Source organism: Ambystoma mexicanum, chromosome 5p (genome assembly GCF_040938575.1).
Source record: "Ambystoma mexicanum isolate Mex_15411 chromosome 5p, UKY_AmexF1_1, whole genome shotgun sequence".
Classification (NCBI taxonomy): Eukaryota; Metazoa; Chordata; class Amphibia; order Caudata; family Ambystomatidae; genus Ambystoma; species Ambystoma mexicanum.
This window is the reverse complement of record NC_090930.1, coordinates 115,698,165-115,716,910: the sequence shown is the minus strand read 5'-3', so window position 1 is coordinate 115,716,910 and position 18,746 is coordinate 115,698,165. Positions and strand designations below refer to the sequence as shown.

Sequence of the window (18,746 nt, the reverse complement as noted above, 5' to 3'; positions counted from 1 at the left end):
TGCAAGGATCCATACTGTTCTGTGTGATCTCCAATCTGTACATGGAACCTGAACCCTCCTCGCTCTATACAACATCCACATCCACCAATACACAGATGACAAGCAGATCTACCTTAACATATGCTCAATCACAGACATCAAAAGACTCAAGGCCTGCTTCACATTGATCCAGAACTAGATGTCCAGTGTTTACTTGAAGCTCAACCCCCCCAGGACTGAATTCCTACTGCTGACAAACAACACAAAACACCCTGACATCCAAACCTGGCTTTCTGTTATGAATGTCAAGGGATTCACACCCCAGCTGGCCACTCTGCCAAGTCCCTTGTGTTCAGCATCGACAGACAAACACATACAAACAGCACATAGCAAGGAAGACACAAACGGCTTGGTACCAACTTTCTCTCTTGTGGATAATCAAGCCCTTCAACTGAGAAGACAACTTCAGATCTGCTTTCCCGGCCTTGGTTCTCTCCCATATAGATGGTGGCAATGCCCTTTTGGAAGACCTTCGGCTGACTCTCCTGGCATCCATGAAATGTGCCTTGCACTTAAACCACATCACCCCGACCATCATCAAACGTCACTGGCTTCTCTTACAATCCCGCATTCAATTCAAATCCTGTTGCAGCATCTACGCGGTTGTCATCCTGAAATCCCCAAGCTAGCTCACTGAGAAACTCAGAATATCCAGAGTCTCACAATCCACCAGAAGTAATGAAATGTGCAGACTTGAATTACAATGGTGCAGAAAGGACAGAACCAGAAGACACACCTTTTCTCTCTATGCTCCAATACTCTGGAACCTCATCCCCACCAGCAGCATGTCTACAGTTCAGGAAAGAACTCAAGACCTTCATCTTCAAGAAATGGCTCCTGCTTAACACCTAGAACTTAACTTAGAAAGTGGTACCCCTCATAGAAAAGACCATGGACCTCATTACGGGTCCGACGGTAACTGTGCCGGTACTACCGGCGGGTTGCCACCATACCCGTAAATAGTTACCAGCACCTGACTAGCCGGTAACACCGGGGTACTACAACCCAGGCAGTCCAGAAAGTCAGGCGCCGGTAAATTGTAACACAGAAGCACCGGCACCGCTGTTAACAGTTCTGGTGCTTCCGTGTTGGTCTGCATACCATTGCCGTTGTTCCCGGCAGGGTCTGATCCGTTGGTACAGCAGCTCCGCCATGCAGACTTGTAATATGTCAGTCCAGAAATAACGGTACCGGTAAGCTTACATTGTTTCAGGAGTGGCAGGCTCAACATGTGCCACCATATCAGGAAGGTGGTATAAAAAACATGTGTTGCTCGAAGGTCTACAAACAAATATAATTGAAGAAATTACAACACCCTTTTTTGGAAATAATTGAATCTATTTCTAGGTAAACAAACAGGCTTCATTCAACTGCTAGACTAACAAACCTGGTGGCAGGTCAGCTGTATCTTTTCAACTAATAGACTTTGCTAAGTAAAGATAAACTATATCTCATCCAAAAGATATATATAGTGGTTCCGGAGGGAATTGAGGGCATTCTTATATACCAGTTGGACGTTTACTTTTGCTGGGCAAATAAAAAAAAAAGTATGGTTTCCTGCCTTGGAAGTCTGTACCCACACGATGTTGTGCTGCTTTTTCCCAGAAATCCTTTAGTGCCGCAAGGGAAGATGTTGACACATCCCTCAAGGAGGTGAGGCTAGATTCCAAAGGCGAATCTGGAAATTGCGGACTTCTAAGAAAATTACAAGGGGGAATGGACCGAAAGAAGAATGGTCCTGCCAATTTTGGAAAAATGCCTTTGCCCTCTTACTTTTTGAACACCTCAGAATTCCGGCAGACTGAGCACTCGGGTTATCTAATGCAAAGGTGGATATAGTTTTTATACTGGCTATGGTTGGTCCAGGTGAGAGGCTTGGAACGGAACCATTCACCTTCCAGGGTATTACCATACAAAGAGTGGGTTTCCCTTGCTTTGGTGAATCATCCTCAGAACAGAAGCAGAATCAGCACGCGTGGGGTGCATTCAAAGGCCCCAAACTGAAGTCTCTTTCACGTAAAGAGCAGGTTTGTTCAGCACTGACACAAAAACGGCTTTGCCTGTGGATACACGTGAAAACTGAAGGTCTGCTTCACACGGAAAATCAGGATTTTCCAACACTGACAAGTAAAAATTGAAGGTCGCTTTCACCTGAAAAGCAGGATTTTTAAACACTGACCCCCCAAACCGCTTCACATGTGTATTTTTATTTTAAATGTTAAAAATCGACCACTGCTAACAGGAAAATGTCAGGGAAAAAGACATGGTGCGTATTGAGGGTGGCCTCTCAATAATCTGTGACATATGGAAAACAAATGGAGCTAAATATGCTCAAATTCCCTTACATGGGGTGAAGGCAAGAGTACAAGGAGAGGACAAACCATCTCCACTTAAACGCCTCTGAGGACAAGCGAGATGGCTGCTGAAAGAAAAGCCTACCTGGTACTAAGGAGTGTGGTACCTGGAAACAGTGGCCAAGACTGTGGCCAGCCCACTACAAGCCGCTTTAGAGAGCCTCGATGGCCCAGAAAGAGCAGCATCGGCCATGATTGTCTCTAGGGACTGGAGAAAAGAACCCACAGTGTGCTGCAAGCCCAAAGGGGCTGCCTTTGGCAATGCTCGTGTCAGATTCAACATCCAACAGATTTGAGGCATCTTCAGCCCTGTTGAGCTTTTAAGCCACTGACACGTTCTAGAGCTGTGCCTTCGAGCCCTGCATTTCATTGCAGCCCAGAGAAGCAAGTTGAGCCAGGAAGTTGAAGCCATTGCCGCTGATCAAGCCCATTTAAAGTGACGGAACCCCTTGAGACTTTGTGAATGAATCGCCTGCTTTCTTCATTTTCGAGACAAACCTCACCACACCAGACTGTGGTGACACGGCCTATTAGAAAAGAGGCAACCAGCAACATAGAGGTGTTTTTCAAATGGGCTAGGGGCTTCAGCTAAGCTTTTATAGGTTCTGACTGCCTGGCCATCTCGACTTTAAAATTACTTAAAATCTATTTAACAGTGCTCATTTTCGAGTTTAACTCGTGTTTGGCATTTCTGTATGTCTTCTCGCCTCCTTCCTTTCAGTTACCACAGTGAAAAACAGAAGACTACATTATTCTTTACATCTGCTTTACAGGGGTGAGATTGTTTAGTGTTTTTATCAATTGTCTGTGTTTGAGAAAAGTACCTATTTTTCATTATAAACTTCTTTAAACATTTCTTTTATCTTGGTATTTATTGTTTTAGTGTTGTATGGAGGCTACCGTACTGATCGTTACATCTTAGCCGAGTACAATCTGGCCACATTACCAAAATAGGTGAAGGAGGTACATACTGCCTGATTCATAGAATTATTTGCGTGAAAAACGCAAATTTGCACGCCTTTCTGCCCGAAAAATCCCATACTTCAAACAGGTATTTTCGGGCAGAAAGACGCGCAAATCTGCGTTTTTCACGCAAATAATTCCATGAATTAGGCTGATAATCTATTAGCATGCGTGGTGGGCGTCACAGCTAATTATGTTTCTCAGATCACAGGCTGAATCCCACAACCTAAACTCCCATTCCAAGTAAGCTGGGAGCTGCGAGTGCCCGCCCAGCCATTTTAAGCCACTTCTTCTTCCCTCCGGTCTTCGCTCCTTCACCCTCTCACAGCACTTACATGATTTCTCTGGAAGCGGAGCCACCATTGCCACTGTTCCCACATACCGGGAGATGATGGAAATTTCATGGCAGCCATCTTAGTTGTGTATTTGCTTGAATGAACGGGTCCGACAAGCAATAATAGTCCTGCTGGCAGGCTTGTATGCTCAGAAACGGGACCAGGGCCCATCATTGTAACTTAGGCCCAGGACATTGCTTGCTGATACAGCCCACAAGACAGGCCTTTCTGCAATAATGCAAGACTGTTGAACCTTTATGACTGCATCACTGTTGTGAGTCCATTAGCAGCTAGTCCACTGAACAGAGACTGGGCTGTAAGGGTAAGGGAATCTATGTGAAAGTGCATTCATATCCGTGTGCTCCAGTGTTTGTATTTATGTAGGGCACTTAAAGGTTTCTGACATTAGTCAAACAGTTTAATTCTCATGTTTTCACAGGGACAATATATGGCTGCATATGTGAAAGGGTGCACAACATGTTCATAGATTTGCAGGAAAGTAGTATTCAATTTCTTGACCTGTGGAAGCCCTAATTTAGATAAAAAGAAAAATTCTTAATAAGGTCATAGCCATAAAGAGGCAAAGGAAGGGGGTCTTTTATCCATGTTTATGCCCCACTCCTCGTTTTACCATATTTCCAGGATTTTGAACGGTGGAATCTTCAAGACCTGATAGGGTGCTGCACCATGGTGATATATGCCCTGCTTTGGAGTGCCTCACTGCAGGCTACTCCCCTCCAACCCCCCTTTCTCCATTGTGGGATTGGGCGTGAGCTTTTTCCTTGATAACCTGATGACTACATCTACCAGAAGCCCTTGCAGCAGAAATCATCATTGATTATCATCACCTGCACTTGCTGTGAGCTGCAAGTTAAGACTGCCTCCCTGATGACGTGTAAGAGCACAGAAACCGGTCAGAGGAGAACACCAGTGGCTGAGAAGGTTGTGCAGGGAACTGGAGTGCGCCCCTCTCCTCGTTTTACCATATATATATACCCGATTGAGGTGAGTGCTGCATTGCACCTGGTCTGCCCAGGAACTGTTTTGTATGCTTTTTATGATGTTTTGATATAATAAAGTAATTTTAGAACTCAGTAATAGTCGTGAGTGCTTGGGCAATCTTTGGCTGGTGTTGAAGTCAGTTTTATCTGCTTACTTGCACTTTTACCTGACATTGTTGTATATTCAGAGCCTAGCCCGCTCTAGCCCTTAAGCACCAGCTCAATAATGAGACAGAGCACAGTTAAGGGGCTAAATATTGTTATATTGTTTTTTCATGATATAATATATATATATATATATATATATATATATATATATATATATATATAATCGAACATGGAGAAGATATATAGATTTGTCCAGAATAACAATTCAAATTTGCTTTTATATGGATGAATGTTTCTGGTTATTGTAAATCCAATTAGCAAGACAATAGCAGTCAGTTTGTTGTCTTTTTTTATGTGCGGAAGCTGCCTGTATGTGATATTGTGGGTGACTTCCCCAACATAACGCTGCTGGACCACCATTCATTTTGCTGATTATATAACATGAACACAGGATCAAAAACAGCCTGTTTCATGTCCCAGAATCTTGAGTCACGGTTGTTTGGGAGGGGATGCTAGATAGGAGGCACCGTATGCCTCTTATACCTTATAAGCGTATCTAGCACAGGGATAAGTTATATAGAACAAAGAAGGGTGTTAACCCAAAACAAATCATGTGAAAGCTTTGCTAGACCTAGAAATCATCTAAAATTCCTTACAGAGAAAAATAATTGACCAATGTTTGTGAAAGCCATCCTTCATCAGTGAACAGAGAAGGACCACCTGTGGGTTATTCATCGTTTGACGATCAAGGACACTAGCTATTCTCTGGATTGACCACCCCTGTTGAATTGCAATGCCTATGATTATCCCAGCAAAGAACTCTTGCTATGTTTGAACAATTGAATTAAAGCAGTGTTTAATCAATGAAAAAGAACTGAGTGTAATACCTCTCATTGTAGCAATCAGAGAGCCCCATTAAATGTTGTGTTGCTACATTTGAAAACTGACAAAAATATAAACATTGGTAATTACAAAGAGAGGACAACACTGGCTTGAAGACAAGTCTTGGAACTCACTCTTTATATTGTCACTATTAAATTGCGGTGGTCACTGCCCTAAATTTAAGTTGAGTTGGAGACACATAGGAATCCCTCAAAATACTATGGTTAATAACTTTTAATTCGAGTTACAGATTTGGTCGAAATTTTGAAAGTGATTACAAGTCTGTGCCGCCCCCTGCCCCAGACTGAACCGTTTCAGAAAGATTTGTTAAAAAATAAAAAAGTTATTAAGCGTCACACATTTATTTTTCAAAAAGTCTGCCCTTCTGCCCATTAATTTTCCCATATCAAAAATGGTCAATTTTTTCAAAAGCAAACAGCCCTAACCGCTGGACGGATTTGGACCAGGTCCGAAACAACTTGGGCATGAAGCGTTGACTCGCGATCCATGCATGGTTTTGAGTTATTCTGTGCCATAATTATTTTACAATTTGATGGAGTAGAGGGTAACCCCTTGGCCAAAATGTATAGTTATATCTCCCATGGTGTATTACAGGATCATGGTTTTCAGAAATGAGACGACTGCCATCTTGTTTTTATCTCAATGCAAGAGATATACGTGTCTATAGCCAAGGTTATGGGAACATGCAGTAAAATGCTATTTGCAGGTCAAAATACATACAAATGCAAAAAGGGTAGAGGTGGTGTATGGCTAGAGGGCACTGAGTGAACTTTGGGAGTTGGAGTGGGTACAGGGACCGAGTTTGCAACACAAAGCTTTCCGCAGCCTCGGCTATATCAGCAAATAGCCGGCATATCAGAGCAAACTGCATCACAGAAGCAGCGTGTGTTGTGGGGGGAAAGGGAGAGGGCAGGGGAGGAGTGGAGGCTATATGGCGAGTGGGGGGGCTGGCACAAATGAGGGGGCACTTGGAGAGGTGAGGGGGAGGCAGGAAAGTATTTTTATTCTGCCGTTTTGTCGATTGTCACTGCTATATCCGGGGCTGCAAAGATTACAGATAGCCGAGGGTATCTGTAGTTTGGTATCCGCGGCTATATAGTTTGGGGTCTCACTGTTTCATATATTTTTGAAAGTACTCTTTAGCTATAGTGACGTTGGGGGTGACAAATCACTGGCAGTGACCGACTAGGTATTAGAGAGTCTTTGTTTTTATTTTGGATCTGTGTTTTCAGACTTCTTTTTAGCATTTGTGACTTTGGAGAAAAATAGAAGAAAATAGTTTAACAAAATTAACATAAAAAGGAGCCATTGTAGTCTGGTTTTAGATGTGCCATACAATGTATTTTAGGTTGTGTATTCTCACTTGTTTTATTCTATTGTGTGTCTGTGAAATGTTTGCCTATCTAGTTTATTGTTATACATTTTTCTCTGCTTTCTTATTTTTCGGTTACTTTACATAAGTGCATGAGGAGTGTTGTACTGTATTGATCATTTATGTTGGATCGTAGAATATTGACAGTTACTGTAACACTTTAATAACTGTACATGAACAGTACATACACATGTACTCATTTTTTATAACAGGTTTATTTGGGTGGAATGTGGTTGTCCAATTGCTTTTTATTTTACTTTTGATTAGCTGAATTGTCTGTATTATTACTGTTAATTATGTATGGAATAACAAAACCCTTGAAAGTCAAGGAAAACATCTTTAGTTGCAGGGATGTTAAGGTGAGCAATACATTGTACCAAAACCTTGGAAATTCAAGGAAACAACTTTAGTTGCAGGGAGGTTAAGGTGAGAATTTAATGCAACAAAACACTGGAAATTCAGCTAAAGACATCTTAACTTCGTGCCCCATGTTGTGCAAACTATGACCACAATGATGACATCACAGATCACACATCAGAAACAAACAATCCTACCCAACCTTCAAAAAACGTGTAAAAATCTGGTTGTTCGATAAATTTGAATAATGACTTCCCTGACTTTGTCCTCCTTAATGCTTTTCTCTATACCAAATGCTATACCAAACCCCACCCCTCCACCACTGGTCTGGGTATTACATAAAAGCAATAAATAAATAAATGGAGCAATACATTGGGACCAGGACAGACATATAACAGTGCTCATTGAAAACAATTTCCAATTCTATTAATGCTGGGGATTACATTTTAAGAAGACACAATTTGCCAATACAACACTGTTGCATGTAATGGGTTCAGAAAAATGTGCTCAAGCAGCCGTAATATAGAATGCAGTAAGGCTGAAATAATATTCATAGCAGTGTAGAGAAATGATGAAATCGAAGGTTTAAAAACACATGGTTTGAAAACAGGCTGTGTTGTGTCACTATTACCCAACACTGAGTCTAAAGATGTTTGTAATTGTGCTTATTATTCCATTGCTGCAACCAACTTCTGTTTTTTTAAAATAAAATGGGTGTCTGAATCTCACAGGCAGACAGCACATGCAATTATTTGCAGTGATTTCAATGCCCAATTAAGCTGAAGAATGGATGGACTGTTTACAGTCAAGCATTAAGTCAGATGTAAATATGTGTTTTGAAGCCTTTGTAAGGTTTCAGGGCCCTATAAGTAAACAGTGGTTTCATATGTTTGCTGGACTATATATGATATGACCAACGTTTACATAGTGCGGTGTCCAATGATTTCTCTACCATTAACACAGAACTCTGTTTTTACATCCTATTCGGAATACTTATCCACTTCTGTAAATGCATGCTCAGTACTTACCTCACTGAAGATACAGCATATATTTTTGCCAACCCAGTGTGGATGTTGTGTTTATTTAATGTAGTAAAGTGTTATATTATTTTGTCACTCCCTACATGCACTGAGGGCTTCATTGCAAGCTGGGGGGTGTGGTAAAAATGCAGTGGTAATACTGTTAGCGTCGCATTACCGCACCGGCCAACTACGAGTTTGGGGGTAAGGTGGACGAAAAACCTCCAGCAAGAAGATGGAGGTAACTCCGCCTCCTTACTGCCCAAAATCAGCCAATTTGGCAGTCATATCGCCGAACCCCCCCCCATGGAGTCCTATGGGCCGCCACTTGTAATCCGGCTAGTAATATCTCCAGACCAAGTAGTGGTAACGGTATTACTGCTGAGATATCACCAAACTTATAATGAGGCTGTGTTGTACCTTGGCAGCTCAATCGCTGCTGCACGTGGTGAGCATATACACTTAAGGGAGACCAAAGTCTCCAAAAAGAATTGAGGAACCTCCCCAGACACTGAATACAGTCTCCAGAGCCAAACCGCTCTGAAAGTATCAACATTTGTCCAAAGGCCCAGATCAAGAGTAATGGTGCAGAATCGGGCCCTTCTAATCCAAATCACACGTGGGATGGCGAAACTACCTCGCTTCCTTCTTAATTCTTCATTTTACAGTGTTAACCTTCTCCCTCTCAGTTCTCAGCACGACCTGCCCCCACTGACCTGGTGCCATTTTCCACTGATTCTCTGAAAATCACCTTTAAAGGAGGCTGTTCCGAACCTTGGAGAGAATTTGGTAGACATGTTCTGGAGATGTTGAGAAGCAGAATTTTAAAACATTTTTACAATAAAAGAATGTATGTAAAAATAGCACATGCACAATTACTTAGATGAGCTGTGAGGTCAAAACCCTTTTGCAGACTTCTTCCAGGGCCTAAAAAGGTGGAAGCATTAACAAGACTGAAAACCTGTTTCTAACACTGCTAAAAGGTTTTTCATGCTACTGTACCTGATGTCTGTCAAGTGCTATTGCAGTCAGGGTCAGCGTGGAGACGTGTAGGGAGCAATACTGCACAAAGCGGCTGACGTGGCACATGGCTTTGCCGAACACCCAGGTGCTGTTCACAAACCGGACCTAGATGGGTTACAAAGAACAAAAAAGATCTGTTTCCCTTATGCACATACACCTGGAAAACAATCACAAAGGAAATCATACTGTATGATGAAGCAAACATCAAACATGATACACTATTGCATGAAGAGTTGATGGAGACATTAGGTATGCATGAAATCATATGTTGGTTAAATTGCCAAACTATATGTTTTTAGCTATTGTAAGACACTAAAGAGACATGTGAACATAGAGAGACATGGGGCCTCATTACGAGTAACCCAGTCTGCAAAATATGCTGGCAAAACGCCTGGTACTACCGGTTCCGGCATTTTTTCCGGACCCAGTTACACAGAGTCTACCGGTAGAGGCAGTGACCAACCGGCAGGCCAGACCTGCCAGTAGGTCAGGCCACTACCAGCAGATAAATCGCCGAAGCACCGGCACCGTTAACAACAGTGCCAGTGCTTCCGAGTTCCCATTGGACTCCATGGGTATGGGAACGTACCGTTCCGCCACCAGAATGCATAGTGACGCCATTATCCTACCAATACTTGGGGCCTCATTACGACTTTTGCGGAATGGGTTAAAGGGCTCCGTTAATGGAGGTGGACCCGTTAAACCCATTCCGCAAAATTACGAGTTCCCATTGCGGGACCCGGTAAGGACGCCTGGTAAAACCCTGCACCCATTCCCATTGAGCCCTGTGGGGGCTCGAATGGGAATGGGGAAGGTCCATGTCCAGGTTCCCTGAGGGAGGAATTACCAGGCCCTCCAAACTCGGAATGGCCCGGTAATTCCCCATTCAGGGAACCCGGACCCGAACCCAGTTTTGGAGGCAGCCATGCCACCAACAGTGGCATGGCTACCGCCAAAGCCGTAATGAGGCCCTTGGTGTCTTGTTCCCCTGATTCAAGACATCTTCCAGTTGTGAATACTATTACACAGTTATCAGTATGTGCAATATTATTAGTAGTTTAAAGAAATCACTTTGAAAGTGGAAATAAGAGATTACATGTGGGTTAAAAACTAATTAAATTCTACCAGTGCACTACATAAACGTACAACTATTTCTTTATCAACTATTGAAGGCGAGTTATCTGGGAAGGCTATTATTATTATTATTATTATTATTATTATTATTATTAGTAGTAGTAGTAGTAGTAGTAGTAGTAGTATTAGTATTATTATATATTTATGGAGCATAAACCTAGCTTTGGGAAGCGCACTTTAGAATCATAGTGAGAACGGGGAGCTAAACGCAGGGGTTTTGGAGGTTAGTTATTAATAATGAATAAAGCAGAAATGAATTATCTAAAGTTAGTCACTCATTGAATTATGGGGTTAAGCAGCAGCTAGTTATATGCTCAGGAAGCCGCCTTTCACATCGTGTACTGCCACTCGAAGCAGGGATTGTGACATCAAATCCCACTGTAATAGGTTACTACAGTAGCACAGATTTTTATATAGCCTTCATATAGCAATTGCAGGCTTTTGTAACTGTAATTGATTATTTGTAAAGCGCTTATACACAAGTGAAGTGCTTCAAAGCGCTTCAAGGCAGGAAGGGAACAAGGGATAACCTTGTGGAGAGGGAGAGGCACATACATGACAAAGAAAGGGTTGGTCATCAATACGCCTATGCATGAAGGCAGCTAGGGAGGGGAGGGAGAAGAGGACAGGAACACAAAAACATGCTGAGCATAGTACATTCATGGTCGTGCATGTGTGCGCTGGGACCAGCAGGGACCAAGGTTAAGTGTAGAGTGGGAGCCACTCTCATGAACATATTCCAAATGCAATAATGCGAGGCAGAGTGCAGAGGCATGGAGGCAAGTGCAAGACGGGCGGGGGAGCCTGGGACAGCTGAGGATCTGGAGGCACACCAGGCGACCAGTCAGCTGACTAACAGCTTGGGAATGAGAACGAAAGAGGGAAAATGGAGAAACGAGGAAGTAGGTGAGCAAGGGAGAGGTAGCGAGAAAGAGGAGGAGAAGAGGAATATCTTGAGGAGTTTCTCAAACTTAAGGCGGTCCGAGTCAAGATGGAAAGGGGCAGCTAGGCTGTTCCAGAGGGAGGCACCTGCTGAGCATAATGATCTACCTCCAAATCTCTGTTTGGAAAAACAGCTTACCCGCAGAGAGTTGGAGGAAGCCGAGCGGAGGGCTCTGGATGGAGAGTATTTAGGAGTAGAGCATTGTAGATAATAGGGGCCCCGGCCACAGAAAGCCTTGTGGACTATGCCGTTGGACTTGAACTTGATCCTTGCGCCTACATGGAGCCAGTGGTGGGATTTCAGCACTGGAAAGATACAGTCCTTGGGCTTGAGGCCAGGAACCAGTCTTGAGGTTCTGTTCTGGATCAGTTGAAGAGGTCGAAGAGTAGAGGTAGGAAGATTGAGGAAGAGACTGTTGCAGTAGTCCAGTCTGGAGTGTACTAGGGCTTTGGAGGCATTGACCCTCTGGGGGAAGGTGATAAAAGGTAGAATACCTCAGAGGAGGTGCAGTGGTAGTGGGACTTTTTGGACATGTCAGAGATATAAGAAGAGAAGGAGAGAGTAGAGTCAAAGAAGACCCCCCGATTATTTGCCTCAATAGAGGATGTGGGTGCAGGACCAAGTGTGGTCGGCCAGAGTGAGAGTGGGGAAGCAGGAGGATGGTCAGAGAGAAAGGATGCTAGCCACGCCATGGCTTGATCAGTGATGCCCAGGGTCTCACTGAGACGGAAGATCAAGATGTTGTGGTTCACTGTATCAAAAGCAGCAGAGAGGTCAAGAAGAATGTGGACAGAGGGAATGTTAGAATCAAGGTTTGAGAGTAGGTCTTCACAGGTGTTCAGAGGAGCAGTTTCCGTGCCGCTGGATGCTCTAAAGCCAGACTGATGGTCATGGAGACAACCAAAAGCTTCAGTGTGTAGGGTAAGCTGAGAGATAGCCAACTTCTCCAAGAGTTTGCAGAGAAAAGGAGTGATGGAGATTGGGCGATAGCCAGAATAGTAGGGTCGGCAGAGGGTTTTATGAACAGAGGGTGCAAAAGAGAATGGTTGGGAGAGGTTGGGAAGACTCCAATGGTGAAGGAGAGGTTTCAGATGTCTGCCAAGGCTGGAGCTAGCAAGTCATTGTTGTCATTGATGGCTTTGGAGTGGCAGGGGACCACCTGTTTGGAAGAAGCTTTCTAGACTGGACATGTCTAGAGACCTCCTCAGGTGTGACAGAGGAGACAGAGGTGAGAAGAAGGGGAGTGGAGGGAGCAGCCAAGGGGGGCAGAGGAGATGATGGTGCATGAGTTGATGCGGAGGAGAGAGATGTCCTGTGTTTTGGTGGTGAAGTGTGCAGCCACGACAGAGCAGAGGGCCTGGGTAGATGTAGTAGGGGAAGAGGCTGCAGTAGGATTGGCCAGTTCCTTAGAGGCTTTGAAAGGCTTGGCAGTGTTGTTGGATGCTACAGAGATGTAGGCTTGAATATGGGCTCTTTTCTTGGACTGGATGCAGTGTCTATATTTCCTTTGCAGAAGATGGCAGGCCAACCTGTCAGAGGGTGTACCTGAAGATCCCCATTTCCGTTCCACTGCCCTGCACTTGTGTTTACGGTCTGCCAGGCCAGAGACATACCAAGAGTTGCACTTCTTGCACGCTTCAATCGGACACTCATGACAGGGACAAGGATGTTAAGGGTTTTGGAAATAGAGAGTTGAAAGTTAGAGAGGGCTGTATCACGGAGAGAGTCAGCCGCAAGAGTAGGAGGAGGAGAGTCGGTGGAGGCAAACGCAGCCACTGACACTTTTTCCATAGGTCGGATGACCTTAGAGGTCGGAGGCAGTGCAGGGTGTGTCAGTAATAAAGGAGAGGAAATATTCAGGTGAGGGGAGAGAAGAGAGTGATCAGTCCATGAGAGTGGGGTGGTGAGAGGACTATCTGTGGAGATAACAGCATCCAAGGTGTGGCCGGCAGTATGCGTGGACCAGAAGGTAGAATGGAGAGAGAGTGAGTTTCATAGGTTGCAGAAAGATCCTGAAGAGTCAGGTTAGTCAAGATGGATGTTGAGATCTCCCAACAGGAGGAGTTGGGAGAAGACGGAAAGAAGAGAAGATGCCAGGTCAGCCAATTCCGAGAGGAAGAAGGTGGACTGCCCTAGTGGGCGATAGAAGGTGGCCATAGTGAGAGAGGAGACAGAAGAGAGAGAGAGTCTGCAGACCAGGCATTCGAAAGAGGAATAGGCCTGAGTGGGGATGGTGGAAACAGGGATCCACTCTGGAAAGATAATGGCAACACCCCGTCCTGTTCTATTGACCTGGATTCAGAGAGAATCTTGTAGCCTTCAGGGAGAAGAGTGTCAAAACTAGTGATCGAGCTGTCCTTAAACCAGGTCTCCGTGAGAGCAAGAACATCAAGGTACAGGAGTTCAGAGAGGTGGCAAATGTTGGAAAAGTGCTTGACTCCGGAGCAAGTAACAAAGCGTGGCAATGTGGCGCACATTGCAATTTCTGAAAGACTTACAGTGGGGGTGCAGAGGCCGGGGGTCACCACCATAAGCGGCGCAGGTGCCAGAGAGATAGAGGCAAGAGAATGCAGGGGGGCTGAAGGGAGTGCAGGCAAGGCAGCCGGGACAGTGGTAGATGGCAAGGGAGCCAGTGAGGAGGAAGGTGGAAAGTTGATAAGGTGAGGAAGGAGCCCATCAAAAAGACGGAGATTGGGTTGAGGCCCTTGTACCAAGATGGTGACTTTGGAGGTCGAGGAGATGGAAAGAAGGACCTCCCAGCGGGTAAAAAGAAGGAGGTTGTGTTGAGACTTCAGGTTGTGTTGAGACTTCATTGAAAAATACAGCAATTACACAGTGCCCAAGATATGCGGTCTGCAGGTACGTTCCTCAAAAGAACATTATTCTTCCACTACATGTTTTCAGGGAATACCCGCAAACTACAATGGAATATAATCAATCTGAATTGCATTTACATGGTCAGTTGTTATTCAGAAATCCGGGAATCGTTGGGGCTCTCGAGAACCAGTTCTGATGATGTTCACTTATTTTCTAAAATATTACCGCAGGAAATGGTAACATCACTGAATATGAATGTACATTGCATGTTATTCTTTCATAATTAAAATAGGGCTGTGGAGCTGCTAAACTGAGAATCACTTAGCATATGTCCTTGTTCTTTTCTCCCTATGGAAGGCACGTCCTCACAGATGGACATAATTAATACATACATTGTGTGTGTCTGCAGAATGTTGTAGAGATCATAATTTCAAAGTGGTTTATCTTTCAGACTAATTTTTTTAAAAAAACATAATTATGTGTATTTTGTGTAGCCAGGGCTAAATTGTTAGACGCTGGATTTTCTAACTTCTGTTATTCCAGAAGTAGGGGACTTATGATAATGTTACTCCAGCTCAAGGAGACTCAGTTTATCAAATAACCCTTCATCTTTCAGCTGACCACTGTGAGCCTCATTATTAGTTAGATGTTATTACCACAAGAAATACCACCAAAAGCTATTATTGTAACAGCATCCAGTGGTTGTAATTACCTGTTGGGTTAGGGCTACTGCTTCTCAATATTCTGAAGTCTCAAGGTCTTCCTTAGCGGGTAGTGATCATACAGAATGTGTACTGCAATACAACCACGTTTGTAGAGGTAATACCTCCAGCAAAGTGTAGATGGATATATGGGATTTTGAGCTCCAAAACCCAAAATTAACCTAGGTTGTAAAATATGTGTTAATGAAAGCCAAAGGATGAAATTACTACTACCGCCGAATATACAATACAGCTCTATAACAGAAAATGTCAATTCCTTCAGCGCCCAGTTGCCTATGGGCTTGGTGCGCTATAAATAAATAAATACATAAATAAATAAATAAATAAATACATAAAACTAAACAATGCTATGTTATCCCTACTGCAGTTGCACCTTAAGGTCAATTTAGTTGGGGTTTATGACACTAGAAGAGCAAATGCACTGGCAAATAAAAGGATGTATGCATAAAAATTTGTCAAATGCAAAATTAATGCAGTTAATATCTTGTCAATAATAATGTCAGCAAGTTCTGCTTGCTACATGACATTATTATAAACCTCCCCAAGATCTCAAACCAAAAGAAGTGAACATCCCCATTGTAACACACACATGCATGTCTTAGTAGGGAGATGCCTATCGCACTTGTGCAATCTGACCTCCTACAACTCTTGATTTCTCAGTAAACTCTACATCTAAACTGGTTTCACCCATGTCTCCAACTTTTTCACCACTGTTCACCATTCCATCTTTCCCTATCCTCATTCTACTCAATCTCTCTGCTGTGTTTTACAATGTAGCTCCTTCCTGCCTCCTGCAAACTCTTTGTTCCTTAGGCTTGAAGGACACTTCAATAGACTGGATGGGTTTCTATATCTCTGAAAAGACCTTGACCAGCTCTTCGAATTCCAACACCCCTTTCCAACCCACGCTGACAGAATCAGTTCTAAGACCACACCTCTTCACCCTAATATACGTGCCCCTTGAGTAGACAAATTTCATTCTTTGGCTTCCATTACTACCTCTTCTTTTCCAATGACACACAGATCATCTTCTCCTTTCTCTTCTTCGGTCCTGATAACACAGAACACATCACCAGCTGCTCACCAACCAGCGGCCACTCGATACCGCTGAAGAGGGAAAATCTAGATCAAACCCATACCCCCTCACCCCAGGCGCATATACAGAAGAACAGCGGGAAGAACAAGGAGCGCACTTATCATTTGAGCCAGGCCCCAGCTCACCCATTGGTGACAAATATGCTGAAAGACACCCACTTCACCAACAGTGCAACTTCCATGCTACATTAGAACCAACGCAGCCATATCAGAATGTACAAACACAAGATGCCCTGTTTAAAGGCTTGCAAATGCCTATTTAAATTAACATGGTCTAATTGCACAGTGTAAAGCCATGTTTCAGGAAAATTACAGCCAAATTCATTTCTCTCACTGAACACTAGCTGCAGAAGCCTTCAGCAATGCTCCTCGCAAAACCCACGAGCAGCCAAGGTCGCACAGTCAGATAACATTGCTTTCTGCAGACAAACATTTTTTAGTTCTCCACAAATGCGAGTAAGCCACGGCAACCCAGTCTGTTTTTTTTCTTTTCTTTCTGGGAAAGACATTTTCGCAAAGACTTGCACAACATTTGAAACATAATTGTAACAAGAATGGCTCAGCCCTGGCCAATGAGCGCTCAGAGCTCAGGTGCGAAATGCTTGCTTCAGCTAAAAAGTTATGGGAACCAATTCATAATGCAACAAGCTGGAATTAGGTAATGGTGGGCTGGCACAGCTAAACCAACCCACTGACGCAAAACTCTAATGTCCAATTATCAGGCTCTCTATAAGGGCAACATAGGTAACCTACTACTCAGCAGCCAATAGCAGGAGGAGATAGGTTACTGGGAGCTGATCCAATTCTGTAAGGTCAGCCTGCAGTGTGATTACAAAGCTGGCTTTCAAGCCAGCCCCGGGGGAGACGGCGCATGAACTCTCGATGTGCACGACGCTCTGCGTGTTTTTTCCTTTTTTTGCTGCCCAGTAATAAATGCAGTTTGGAACATGTGGCTGCCTGCTGGGGTCTCTGTTGCATTTCTGTGGGCCACATGGGAGGTGTTGGGGTCTCTCATAGCTGGTGAGGGTATGGCTGCTGGGCCCCACAGCCATGGTGGGGGTCCAGCTTCTCCCCAACAAGTTGGTGCCCTCTGTGAAGCTCATTGCTCATTGTAACATGGGTGAATGAGCATGGTTGCCAGACATTTCGTCGAAAAAAATTCGTAGACAGGACATTTGGTTGAAACCATTTGGTTGAAAACCAAATGGTCAATTTTTTTTATTTTTTATTTTCACTTTTTTTTTTTGTGGCGGGGGTCCCCCCCAACCCGCTTTTTTTTCTAAAAAAACCCTTTTTTCCCCTAAACTACAACCTAAAAAATATATATATAATTAAAAAACAAAATTCGACCATTTGGTTTTCGACCAAATTACGTCGACCAAATGTCTTTCGACGAAATGACTTTCGACGAAATGTCCGGACACCAATGAGCACTGCCTGCGTAAGCCCTGCGTTGAACTGCAGTCCCTGCCGCCGACTCAAGGAAGCTGTGGGACCCTCGCCTGCACCTGAAGACCACCGGAAAACGCGTAACCGGCTAAAGGCTTCGGGGCCACTTGGCAATACCCCGCTTGAGGGCAGGTGAGAGCCCTGCAGAAGAAGGGGTCCGGTGAAGCGTCTTGAGGGTGTGTCCAGTAGCAGAGCAAGTGCCAGTGCAGCATAGGAAATGTAAGTCAACCAGCAACATGGGCGTTGAGGGGGGAAATGTTTCAAGTATTATAATGTATTGTTGATCAGAACGTTGCAGAAATGTTAAGTTCTTTTGTTTGGGTAGAAACTGGGGGGAGGCATTGTAAATTGGGTGGTGGGTGATTGTACATTGTCACAAAATTCGGCGCATTGGTGGTGATCAGCACGTGAATTATTGGGACTGGAGCGGTGGCAGTTGTCCCTTCTTGTGTTTATGAGGATATTGGGTGGGGTAGTGACTCCCCAAATATAGAAAGGAGTGCCGCGCTGGTTGGTTCAGATGGCGATTTAATGTACGGGGGTGTGCATTTCCTATGAATTGACGTTGTAGATCAATGAGTAGATGAGGTTCCCTGCTAATTGAGCGTTTTAGTTCAGTGAGTGGATGATGTTTCCCCGCAGGAGGTAGCTAGATTGTTCCCGAGTGTGGAAGATAATTGACTGGTTAAGTTCCCCTGGTGACGGGCGTGTCACACGTGAGGCGACGCAGTGTGCGCAGTCCAATTATAAGAGTTTTATTGTGGTTTACCTTGTTCCAGTTAAAACAGGAAGACAGCTGTGGGGATTGTGGGGTTTTATTTTGGGATATTTGTGGGGTTGGAAGCAATGGGTTATTGTTCTGTGTATGCACATTTGCCTGTTAATTTGTATTGTATTTTTAGTTTGGTGGCGTCACCTTTAGATTGATACATAGGATACTCATTTTGATGGTGAGGAGATGGTGGTGTGGTTTTGGAAAAGAAGAGGTGACCCAGAGGCGGTGTGTGGAAGACACATGCGCAAGATTATGGGGGTGTGCCGGAGAAGGCAATGGTTTGGTGAAGATGGGCTGCACGTGGAGTGCACTGGCTAAGGTGCAGAGCCAAGAAGGC

General features: G+C 44.1%; 1 protein-coding gene across 1 annotated transcript in view; it reads right to left on the bottom strand.

Annotated features, from left to right (window-relative positions):
• LOC138480771 (G-protein coupled receptor 83-like) overlaps nt 1-18,746 on the bottom strand; it is a 638,075-nt gene that overhangs the window by 325,508 nt on the left and 293,821 nt on the right. Inside the window, exon 3 of the mRNA XM_069612515.1 lies at nt 9,454-9,579. Within this exon, the coding sequence (XP_069468616.1) occupies nt 9,454-9,579 (126 nt within the window). The remainder of the gene's footprint in view (nt 1-9,453; nt 9,580-18,746) is intronic.